General features: G+C 37.5%; 1 protein-coding gene across 1 annotated transcript; it reads right to left on the bottom strand.

Moving 5' to 3' along the window:
• Positions 1-1,706: 1,706 nt before the first annotated feature.
• On the bottom strand, positions 1,707-13,029 carry lyplal1 (lysophospholipase like 1). The gene is made up of 5 exons (XM_030157212.1): positions 12,930-13,029; positions 11,322-11,421; positions 10,974-11,143; positions 3,932-4,047; positions 1,707-2,419 (listed from the first exon to the last, which is right to left on the bottom strand). Exons 1-5 carry the CDS (start codon positions 13,012-13,014, stop codon positions 2,183-2,185), a joined length of 708 nt encoding a protein of 235 aa, XP_030013072.1. The 5' UTR covers positions 13,015-13,029; the 3' UTR covers positions 1,707-2,182.
• Between the last annotated feature and the right edge of the window lie 397 nt (positions 13,030-13,426).

Below are 13,426 nucleotides of genomic sequence, written 5' to 3'. Positions count from 1 at the left end.
GGATGTTTGGGTCTTTATGGGTTAAGAGTCTTGTTTACACCAGTTGTAAATATAAAGTGTCATGAGATAACTTTTGTTAAGATGTGATGATATATAAATAAAATTTGATTGATTGATATTTAGTAGCGAATTGAATGTTCAGCTCATGGGCAAGAGATTTGTGCTGTTTTTTTGTTATTTACACTCCTTTGGGAAAACATATGTAAGCATCTGGGAACTGTACCATTACAAACATATTTATTGTTATCAGCCAACGTGTTTCCTCTAATATGGGGTATGTGTGGTGAGTAAATAAATAAATCTATGAGTCTACTCCCTGGGCTCCTCCTATCAACCCCTCACCAGAGACTCCCTGACCTCGTTCACCTACATCTCACTTCCTCTCCCTCCTCGGCCTCCTATCTCAAGTGGCCTCTCAGGGCAAACCATGAAGTTAATTAAAGGGGAGGGGTGTGGCGTGGTCTCAGGAATGTGAATAGAAGTGCACAAGGGGCTGGTCTCTTCAGTGACTGCCTTATCCTGAAAACTGATGTGAGTCATAACGCTGGCCTTTGGCACACCTCAGTCACTGCCACAAGTAGCTTCAAATCAGCTTCAACTTTTTCAGTGAGCTTCTGAGGGAATTCAAAATTTTACTTTGTTTTTACATAGAAGAACCATGTCGAAGGTGACTAATGTGCATCCTATGTCGGTGTTCGCTATAGCACTGACAAAAGGTAGTTCCAACTGCCCCAGAGCAGACTGTTAGGACGGACCCTCTAGTCTACTAAAACCATCTGTAGGAAAACAGCTCAATGTTAAATTAAGATGATCTCTACATTATAATGATTGACATTTTCTGTTGTTTTTTGAGTTATTGTAACTTAATTGTAAGGTGCCTTGAAAATTTGCTCTTTTGGCCAAGTCTGCTCATTTATAGTTCTTAGATTGTTGCAAATAAAAGTACAATGCATGAGTTTAACCCTTTATCGGGCAAGTGACTATTTTTGGTTATTTCTGCACATATTCACATTACAAGACAGTCACAGCAACAGTTACAGTGAGGACAGTGAGGCAACAAACCCTCAGGGTCTGTAAGGTCCCCCTCTGCATGAACAGTGAGTGTACCTGCTTTGTTAGGTACCATGAAGTAATGGTACTAATGTAAGGAATGATGTTCAAAGGAATAATGTGGATGTGGACAGGGGTTTGGATCAGCACTGATGTTGGTCCAGTGTTCTAAAATACATGTTCCTTTCATCTTACATGTGCTTTTCTTTTTTATATTTTTATTGTGGGTTTTTTTGGCCACATACAGGCAAGGATTTAAATATGGTAACTTCACTGACCTTGATTTTCAATATGATAACAATTTTTTGAAAAATTTCACAAAAGTAATAAAGTCTTGTTATATCTTCCCATAACACACTACAATTTTGAATTTCAGAGTATATCTATGAGTGTTCTATAAAGGGTTAAATAATTATACATATGCTGTTTGTGTACATGACATGTACATGTTCTTAAAGGTCTCACTGCCGTGAATGTGAATATGAGTGAAGAGTGGCGACAGTGGCCAAAGGCGACCGCATCACTGGTGATTTCGTCCCCCATGCGCCCACTGCAGACTCAAAAGGCCCTACACCGGCATTACTCGGCTCGGGCCTAAAAATAAAAAATAAATAATAATAATAATCTGAGCAGCAATTATATAGCCGTTTCCATGGCAACCACATATTTGGCTTTATTTGAAAGCTCTCAAGATCCCCCACGTCTCCGTGGGGTCCAATGTCACATGCCGTGCACTTACACTCACATGACTGACCCCGACAGGGCATCACCCACTGACTCCCATTCATTCCAAGCAGGTGTAAATATGTGGTTTGTGTCCATGACAAGTACATGTTCAGAAAGGTCTCACTGCTGTGAATGTGAATATGAGTGAGAGTGGCGACAGTGGTGAAAGGCGACCTCGTCACTAGCATTTTCATCCCCATGTGCCCACTGCAGACTCAATAGGCCCTGCGCCGGCGTTACTCGGCTCGGGCCTAAAAACAAACTAAATACAACAGGGCCTTCAAGGCAAGGCCACTCACTCACAGAGTGAGAGGCCCTCACCTTTCGGCTCGGTCCCTAAAAACAAGACATATTTATTGGAAGACATGTGACATAATTTAGATGATGCATCTGGAGGTAGATGGGATCAGGAGGCGATTGGTGGAAGTCTGCTGAAGATCCAGCTGTGCAGCAGCTCCATCTCAGGCTGACACAGCTGATGGTAGAGTCCAGGGAAAGAGTGGAACGTGGTCGACATGCCGACCTTCTTCAACAGCGTAGACGTGTCCTGTCCCCACTGGTGGAGAACCAGGTCGTCACTGGTCCCATGACACTGGAACAGCTCAGGGAGGGACAGTCCTGCTCGGGCCCGGTCTTCAACCGCCTACATTGGACGAAGTCACAGCACGGATAAGGACAAGGAATACAACTGTATACACTGTTTTACTGTAGGACGTCTTCACTTTAGGCAGATCTGTGGTTGTGTTTGTTCTATTCTATGTGGGCAATTTTATATATAGATCATAGGAACAGTTTTCCGCCAAAATTTAGGTTCAAAGACTTCTGCATCATTTAGCTTCCCAGAATCACCTTTTCTACACAACAAACTACAATTCAACATATGATAGATGAATTAGTTAAACTGTTCTTTTAACAGTTTCTGGTTGAAATATCTGAAGTGCACTTCACAGAGCAGAGTCCTTTATGAATATTGTGTCAAACATTGATGTAACTCATGATCAGCAATTTATTTATTGTGAACATTAATATGCATCTGAATTATAATGTTTTTTTTATATATAGTGCTTTATTAGAAACTGATAAAATACAAAATGATAAAACATACAAAGGATGTGTCAAATAAATACCAATGTAAACAAGCAGCTTGGATAACACCAGGATATGAATATGAGGAAAACTTCGACAGAATTCTGCAAAAATGGGCACAAATGTTCACTTGGACACAAAGATGAACTGAGTCTATTTTAGTTGCCAAAGGTCAAAGGTCAGCATTACTGTGACCTAGCAAAGAAAGTTGTAGAACTACTTTTGTGATAACTTCCAAATGAATTTTCACTATACTTAACCTTTCTTAAGTTTATTAATATTGATTATAATATTTTCCATTGCATTTGCAAAATGAAGGTAAAAATGAAGTTGTTTAGACTCAAATTTGGGCCAATTTTTGAAGACAGAGTCGACTATTTACTATTTTATTGTCTGCATTTCCAGTGAAAATCAGGCTTTTTCCTATATTTAATTTACTGATCATGTAAATGTTCATAAAATCTCAGAGTACATACAAACTTCATTATATCAAAACTGTGAAAAATTTACAAAAAGTGACTTTTCAGCAAAATAAATCATTAACTGAACCTAAGAACATGGGTCTACAACCACTGTCATTTATCAGATTCCATGGGTTTTACTGGCTAAACAATGTTGCAGAAGATGATGGTGTTTCTACATTCATTGCAGAGCCTCTGAACGTCCAAAATCTGTCATGTGATGCAGACGAAAAGCTGGGAAAACGGCATTTTACTTGAACTGCTTTAGATCTATAGCTAATTTTGGTCTGTGGTGGCTATTAAGTTCTTTAAGGCTTAACTCCTAGTAATTGGAAGAGTGGCATGAACAGAATATAATACAGGGATGGTGGACTGATCTGACTAAAGGTTGGTTTTTGTGTTTTTTTTAAATATTTCATTATCAAACTGTCTTCATTTTACTGCACTGATGAAATGATTTTCCAACTATTTTCCACCACGTCTCTGCTCTACATGTCAACACAAATAATCTCAGTAACATTTATTTTCAAGCCATTATTGCACCTAAAAATACAATCTCATCAGGGCTCTACTATAAAGGCCGGAAGAATGCGATAAGAATCTGATACCTGAAAAGCCACTGAGTCCTTGTTGAGAAAGCTGGACAGAGCAAAAACTCCTGCTACATCCGGATGGAATCGGCATGCCAGGTGCAGAGCCATGGCTCCTCCCATCGAAAATCCCCCTGTGATTCCACACAAAAAGAGAAAAGATCAACTAATGCATCAGCTGGAAGCATCAACTCCAATTCTGGGAAAAAATAAATATTTCCTTTTATGAAACCAGGCACAGAATTAGTAAATAAAATGTCATATAATAAAATGTCAAACGTCATATGTTCAACTCATGAGTAACAGGAGCTTACTCTAGGTATTAAATGCAGTCAATGGTGGAAAATACTTGAGTTAAAAAAACATTAAGATGAATAGGACTTCTCAGTTCCACATCATCAGCTTTTTTTTTTTTTCCCTCTCTGCCTTGGAATAAGAGGGCGTTCATGAGTCTGTCCTTAATCTCACACATCTGGGTACATGTTGGCACGGTGTGTACATCTGGGAAGTGTGAAGTACCCATCATCCTGTCAGAGAGCGAGGGAAAGAGGAAGCGAGTCAAGGAGGGGTGGAGTGGAATTTACATGCTCGATTCAACGTGTCCAAAGTGACATGTATGGAGGTGATCTGACTTTGTGTGTATATGTGGTTAAAAATATATGAAGGAAGAATGAAACCAGAATTTTACATGAACCTGGATTAATGCCGCAGTAGGTCTGGGCGATCCAGCTAAAATATCATATGTCGATCTTTTAAGGAAGAATCACACCTCATGATTTTCTCAGTTCTTATAAAATGTAGGTGAGTTACAGTCATATATTTACCTGTAGTTTAGGCTTAGGCTGTGTAGCATAGATTTTTGTTGCTGTTATCCGATTAGAAATCTGGATTTTTGTGAAATTTTGGACCAACTTCCACAATATTGACAATAATTAGATAAAGACAAGTCCACATTTTCCTGGACATTAATTGCCAATCCAGCCAGGGTTTGATGATGAATCAAAAGCATTGACACTGTAATGTAACTTTGTAAATGAGACTCACTGCTTGCACCAAACACATTTTGTAGATTTACTTCAATAATTCATCATCATTTCTTCAGCAGCAGCAAAATAATACATCACAGAAACACTGTAAATTAATAGGGATTAAATCTGAACACTTTAGTGCTGAGGGCTGCTGACGTGTTGCTATAAATGGACAGAAATAAACTTATTAGCACATCTACAGGTGACAGTGATGCTAGAAATACACTGGTCAGTGTAACATTTATGTACAATACACTGTAAAATACTGTAATTACAAAGATAAACAGGCCATGTCAGCTGAGCAGGACAGTTCTAATAGTGTTATTATTAAGGGTTTGTTTACATTATCTTCACAATCCCCTTGAAAAGCTGACGACAAATTAAGATTCATGAAATTGTCAAATAAACAAACAAACAAACAAAGGGACAAAGACGTAAACCGAAGTGACGGAGAAGAAGTGGAATGAGTATAATTACACACAAGTATATTTTTGGACACTTATTCATGTATATCACTTTAATTATCATATTAATAATTTATTGTCTAGTACATATTGTACAAATTGCTGTTCTAATTGTGTTTTAATACAGTGTTTTAATTTAATATGTATATTTGGTGTGTGTCTATCTATCTATCTATCTATCTATCTATCTATCTATCTATCTATCTATCTATCTATCTATCTATCTATCTATCTATCTATCTATCTATCTATATGCTTGCATATTTAGAGCTTTCTCTTCTTTGTTGTATTGATACTTTGTTTCCTGCTACTTTTTTTTTATTGAACTTGAATGGAGCAACTATAACACCCAATATTTTCCCCCTGGGATTAATAAAGTATTCTGATTCTAACTCAGAGATCACATGACTGGAAACGTTGGCGCTGATATGAAAATACATTGACCCACATTCTAATATTTCACTGGACTGTCTTTACCTTTAACTACAGCACACATTTGCCATGACATATGATACATTTTTGCATTGTCACAACATTTATTCCCATCATTTTATGGACACGCAATGTTGTGAACCAAGACCTGAAAGACTGAAGCAACCCCGGATCATAACTCTACCCCTACAGGCTTGTATTGCAGGCACTAGGCATGATGGGTAATCATTTAATCCACCTCTCTTCTCACCCTGATGCATCAGAAGAAGCTTCTGCTTCAGTTCATTTAGGGTTAAACAACTTCTTGCAGCTGAAACACTAATCACTGCAGGAATTATCCAATGGAAGGATACTACCTACTTGTTATTTAAATCCAAGTTGTGTATTATTCAACCTCATTAAGTGTTTTGTTGAATCCTGAAATCATCACTCCTCAGACACTGGAATGAACTTTTAGGAGATCAGGAAATGAAACAGAAAACTGGTGAAATGAACAATATGTCCATAATCAGATGCTGTAGCATTTTTGTGTGTAAAAAAAACCATCAGAATCCAATCATTATTATAATCAGATGTCTTATAACATGACTAGAAGGATCCTCAATTTTCTTTACTTTGTTCCAGTGGATTTATTTGTCTGATGTGTGGGGGCTTTTGGCGATGTTTTGTTTTTAAATGTGCTATATAAAGAAACTTGACTCGACACTCATACTCCCAAATGCCTCTGTAATGCTCGGATACCTTCAGTAACTCCCTCCTCACACATTTCCAGTGTTGGAATAGGCTGCGTCTGACAATTTCTGTAACTTTCTAAAAACATTCACACCCACGCAGTGACTGATCAGCTCTGTGGAGGTGAAAATGAAGCCAGAGAAATACCTGCTCTCTCAGCTCTATTTTTTTCCCCAAGAGACACTAACTGACAGTATTTTAAAGATATCAAGGCTGATGACGATGACCAGACACATTAACTTCCCGACATTGTACAAACCACTTCTAACCTGGCGCTTCATCTTGTTAAACAGTCAATTCTTTCACATCTTATTAATAATATGAAAACTGTGCAGAGCATCCGGAACAAGACTCAAAAATATAAAAATGTGCAGCATAAACAAAGTACCGGTGTGGACTTAAGATGTGAATTTTCACAGTATGTCCGTACGTTACATTGACCTGAACCGGTGTGAAGTGTGTGTCGGAGAATTTCGTTTTCCTGCACGTTTAAAAACATTAAGACGGCAGCCTGCAGCCGGCCTCCTCAAAAACCTTTTCCATGGAAAGTTCTGGCGCTTGTCACTCCGTCAGCCCGGGGAAGTGGACTCTAGGTACACAACGCCGCGTTGCTCCAACGCTGCCGAGTGACTCCAGCGAGTATTTATAGTTAATGACAAAATGTTATGATTTAGTAAGATAATATTTCAGCAGTTTCCCAGGAGCATGTGTTTTTTCACTCACTTTCTCTGGAGTCGAGTTTAGGGGCTTTTCTGGCCCTCGACACAGAATCTTTCACACAATCTTGTCAGCCATCCCTCCCCCCTTACTACTCCTATACACTTATACATTTCAGGGTTCCGAGGTTAACCCCTTTCCCACTGCTCTCAGCGGTTTCCCCTTTCATGTGCAGCCATCACTTGCTGACGTTAAAATACTCGATGGCCTCCCATATGTTTCCTGTGGGAACTCTTACCTTGCTGCAGCCATAATGTTTATAGTACTTGATCCGAGTGGTTTCATTTCATTGTTAGTTATATGTGAACTTGATAAGCAGAATATTTGAGGTAAAAAGCTTTTTGGGACCCAAGAATCCCCACTGAAAAGCCTTTTTTTATTCTCCCCTGGCAGCATATGAAAGGACGCGGAAACCTGATGAGTTGCATCCTTCGTTTTGTATCATGACAGAGGGAGTCAGGAGCAGCCAGGCCAAGACAGACGGAGGTGTGTGGAGGAGGAGGAGGAGGAGGAGGAGGAGGAGGAGGAAGACAGAGGAAAAAGGATCCAGTGAGAGAGAAGGGGAGTGAGGAAACAGAGACAGTGAGGGAGTGGAAGGCTGACAGATGGCATCTTCAGCAGCCTCCGCAAGAACTCAGAGAGCTGCTGACACAGAGAGAAAGGAGGGCAACTGTATAAAGCTTCTGTATTATGTTGAACACAGTCCAGTCCGGTTCAATTCAGCAGCCATGTTTCCACAGAGATGTCAAGCGAGTTTGAGCGAACTTCTGAAAAGTCGCAAAGAAAGAAAAATAAAGAAAATGATAATTATATGCGTTTATCCACTTCTGTATATAAGTAGTGGATAATACAGCTGTGACATCTCTGGTGTTTCAAAGAAAGCTGTTGTTGCCAGCTCGGCTCTGTAGAGCAGGAAGTGACCATAGTTGGATAAAAGGGGCAGAGCTACAGAGGTCAATGGTGAGCTAATGCTACACAGAACATTTCTGAAACTAAACTTCATCAAACATTTTAGTTATTTAGTCATTTTAGTTGTTGCTGTAACTTAACTTAAACTACTAGAAATGTGTCAGAAAAAATGTTTTACTCAATAAATATAAGCTCCAAATGACATGACGGCTTTCTGTTTATACTAAAATTGAGTGCAGTTTAAAGATGGACCATGATAACTCCTATTAGAGAGTACAGATAAAACAAATGAAACCAGAACGACTCCTGGAACAATTCACTGACTTAGTATTTTTAGAAAGACATTCCATGTAAGTCTATCAGAGCCAGGACTTTTTGAAGCAGCATTAAAGATATTTCAGATTCAGATTCATTTTGGAGTCACAAATCTTGCTCCTGTGTGTTTCCATAAATGGATTTTAAGCGAATAAACAGGACGACATGATGCAGTCGAGGAGTTTGTCAGGAAATTTTTTTTTTTTTTAATACAAAAATCTAAAAGTCTGATCTGGTGAGCTGTCAAACAAACCTGTTAATCATCAAAACTTCTATTTGACCTGAGATCTAATTAATAAAGGAAAAGTTTAAAGATAGACCATGAGATCATGTATTGGAGGGTCTTAAATAAAACCGATGAGACCAGAATGAGTATCAGATGACTTCATTTTTTTTGATAGAAGTTGGGCTTGTTTGGAAGTACCCCCAGTAGCCATCAGTGGTATTACAACTTTAAGATCCTTCAACATTGGTATCATTTTGTTTTCTTTTGAGTTAGAAAGAACGCTTCCATTTCCCTTTAAGCCAATTCACTATTTTTAAAAGAAAGAAAATCCCAAATAACACCACTAATATTGTGCACATTTGATATAAAGACAAAGAAATGTTTTTGTTACTGATTAATACAGTTGTGAATGGAAATATTAATGATTACATGGATACATCATAAAGTAAAACATTGACAGGATGATTTCACTGGACTTTTAATAATTTAACTACATTCTGTATATAATAGTTTTTCTTTGTAAGCTTTCAAAAGCAGACCATAGACTCCTTAGTAATAGTATATGAGTATTATCTACAAAATGTACTTGTAGTGGAGTATTTTTCACATTGTGATGTCAGCACTTTTACTTCTACCACCAATGATGGATTTCCAAACATTCCAGTCCACATGCGAGCAGAACATGTGATTCCAAACCAGGATTACATTAATGTGCTGCTATAAAAGCCTTCAGCCGTCTAGCTTTTGGCTTTCCACCAGATGTTGGGACCTGGCTGCAGGGATTTACTTCATTCAGCCACAAAAGCATCAGAGGCCCAGACCGAGGAATCATTTGGTCTCCTCATCAGTGCGCGGTTCCTCTGGCTACTAAAAACCATGTTTTATGATGCTTTATGACATGATCTGGGGGTCGCTCACCTGATCAGTCATGTGAGTTGTAAATGCTGACGCTGACTCTTTTTCCAAAAAGGCAAAAACCACCAAAACTAGGAGTGGGTGATCAGGTGGAGAGATTTTATAGCAGTATTTTTAATCACAATTGTGTTTTTTCTTGTCAGTTTTAGGTTTTTCAGAGGATGGTGACATTTGGGGGATTTGATTTTTTTTTTCTTTTTATCTCATAATATTTTTGACCATTATCTTTACCAAATTTGTGAGATAAAGCCGACAACATTATTGTACTTTAAAGCTGCAGTGATTATTTACTGAACGGATTAGTTGACAATGTTTTAACCGACAAGTATATTGACAAGTGATTAATTGGTTTGAGACATTTTTAAGGAAACAACTTAAACATCACAGTCCAGGTCTAAAATCTGTACATTTTCACCAAATAACTGCATCATTTTCAAGTCACAGTACAATAAGTATGAATACATGATGTACTGTGATGTGACACATAATTGTGTTTGTGGTCTAACACCTCAAACAGTTCAGATAATTTCCCTATTTTGCTAAATTTAGTTAATTGAATTTTCTTGGTCATGTTGAATCTGACATCTAACTAAACAAAATAAGTGCAATGTGAGTTATTCAACTTTTTTATTCTCAGCAGCAGAGAGAGAACATGCCAAGAGTCATGCAGGTCTGAAGACAAGAAATGTACTTGTGTTTTAATCTAAGACGTTTTAAATGTATTTTTTTCACCATTTTTTGAGATCTTATCACTCAAACAACCAAGTTATTAAGAATATAGTCGACGGATTATGCATCATTTACAATGATTTGCTGCCCTGGAGTATCTGCTCTTTGTAGTCAGAAGTCTATTCATATTCATTTCAGCAATTTCCAAGGACTTAGGCTTAAGTGTGCATGATTTGGGGGTCCTTCTGTATGCTAATATTGCATCACATCACCAACATTTTACTTTTATTATCATCTAATGTAGAAAGCAGACAAACCAGAAACAGATGTCACTGAAGAATTAAAATATAATATTACATTAAATATATCACTAGCTCGACTTTACATAGTTTGTAGTTCAGGGGCCATATTTACATGGTAAGTTTTAGATTAATGTAATATATCTAATTAATATGATTAATTGAGTTCTGAAAACATGAAAATTGCTTGTATCACAAATTGAGGTCCTTACTCAGCAAATTCTACACACAACCTGTTTGCTTCCTGCAAGATTTTGTGAATATTAAGAAGTTTGGGGATGCACATATCAGTCTGACAGTGGCTTCGGATACAGCACAAGACAGATGTTTGACAGAGGGACGTGTGATCCTTACCGATGATCATTCTGTGTTTGGGGACTCCAGCATTGACTTCGTCCTGAATGATGGTCCCTAAGGTGCTGCACATGGCATCGATAGACTCTAGATGCTCTGGACAGTCCCTCGAGATCTTGTGACGGTCAAACCAGACATTAGACAGAGCCCCTCGCATAGGTGTGTATGGCCTGAGAAGACAATGAGAGGTCAGTTTTACAGCAGTCTGTAGTTCAGTGATTTTACTTGCATCATTACAGCTTTGTTTAGAATACTGGATATTGGTAAGGTTTGGATTCCATATATCTAACATGAACAGTCTGAATGCTGTTGGTAAACTATCATTCAAACACACGAGTATAGACAAACCTTGCCGGAGCTGTTGGGTAAATGACTCTGATGTGGGTGAAAGCCAGATCTGGCACCATAACATCTCGGACCCAAGCTCTGACTCCCTGCCCAGTGTCACCTGCACAAAGAAACAAAACAGTATTATACACACACACACATTAGCGACACAGCAGATGCACAGACATTCCTAAATAGTTAACTTGTATTCCAAGTAATAAAAACATAATACATATACAGCTAACGTTCACTTATAAGCTATTTTATAATATGCAAATCGAGGACAGTATAATGTAAAGCAAAGTTAGAATTCAGAGAGACAAGCAACTGACTGCAGAAGAAAACAGAGAACATATTTTAACAATAACTTAACATATAGAACAGTGAAAAGGAGTGCAACCGAGTACTTTTAGTCAAGGACTGTAATTAAGTAGAATTCTGAGGTAATTGTAGTTAACAAGAGCATTTCTAATTTATGCTACTGCTATACTTTACACTTCATCATAGTCACTGTATTTAAGTGTCCATAGCATAATAAAAACAAATAAGTCTGTGATAATCTATAGTAACGGAGGTCTTTGTGAGACATCTTTCTGCACAATGAGGATGTCACATATACTATATGTAGGTTGCATTAAGCTGATAATGCTTGTGGAGTTATATTAAAGTAGCCTAATATGGTAGAATTGAAAACATGTACTGTGAAATGCAAAAAATACACTGAAGATATTAATTGTCAAGGGTGTCAAATTCCTCTTAGTTCAGGGGCCACATACAGCACAGTTCTATCTCAAGTGGGTCTGACCAGTAAAATACTATTATAACAACCTATAAATAATGTCAACTCCAAACTTTTCTCTGTTTTACTGTATAAAAACTAAATTACATGAAAATGTTTACATATACAAATTATCCTTTCACAAAAAATGTGAATAACCTGAAAAATGAGTGCAATTTCAACAATATTATGCCAGTTAGTAAATGTTTTGTTTCTTTGTAGATCCACTGCGATCTTTAAGTTGTAATGCACATATATAAATGGTAAGCTGAGGCATAATACTGTTAAAATTGCAGTTATTTTTCTCAATAAATTTTAGGTTCATTGTAGTTCATGTTATTCACATGTTTAAAGGATAGTTTGTAGAGATACACATTTCAATAATGCAACTGTACATTTTTCACTCTAAAACATAGATAAAAGGTTGGAGTTGACATCATTTACAGGTTATTATGATCATATTGGGCTGTATGTGGCCCCTAAACTGAATGACTGAATGATCCTGAAGGGTCTTTGTAGGTCATTAAATCTCACGTGTAAATAATTAACTGTAAATGAATGGAAAGTAAGTGCAGGGGTCATAAAAAGGGTCTGACAGTGCATAGTTTAATACACAGTAGACAATGAACGTATCTCTGAAAGGGTTAAGTAAACTATCTCAGGTTTATGAACACTTCACGTTCACTTGTGTTGCCTTCCAGTACACGGTCATTTGTGACAGCTACAACCCACAGGAGCAACACAGAAACCGAAACCTCCGACTCGACGTACAAACTGCAGCGAAAGTCATTTACAGTCTAATGTTAAAATCAACAGTAAGGTCCAGAAGTGAGTCAGAGAGTTCTAAGCACCTGAACCGTGGAGGAAGATAACCGAAGCGGAATGTTTCCCTGTTGGAGAAACAGCACAGAGCTGCAGCTTCCTCACGGCGGCCATGACACTTCAGCGGAAATCACGCGAGAGTTTGAGAAAGTTGCAAAGGCAGCAACAGTGGTCAGACAAGCATGGGAATATACATTATACTTAAATATATACGAATAATTATATGTTATCCCTAGTATTTTTATTGAATACATAACTGATTAAAGCTTGTAGAGGATGAAAATAAAATATAGTAGTTAACATAAAAACACAGAAATACATAGGACACTTTTATTATTTTCTTTGTATTATTATATTATTATTTAAAGACCTAGTTTTTTGGTGACTTACAACAGAATTTTTCTCTACATTCAACTTTTCCTAAGTGATTTATCATTTATTAAAATAATATTATTCTCCGCCTTTTGTATTTTTTAGTGAAAATGAGGTATTTTCCTAAATTTAATTTCCTAATCATCATATTTCA

This window comes from Sphaeramia orbicularis, chromosome 16 (assembly GCF_902148855.1).
Source record: "Sphaeramia orbicularis chromosome 16, fSphaOr1.1, whole genome shotgun sequence".
In the NCBI taxonomy this organism is placed as follows: domain Eukaryota; kingdom Metazoa; phylum Chordata; class Actinopteri; order Kurtiformes; family Apogonidae; genus Sphaeramia; species Sphaeramia orbicularis.
Note: the sequence above shows the minus strand (reverse complement) of the source record. Positions and strands in the feature narration are given on the sequence as shown.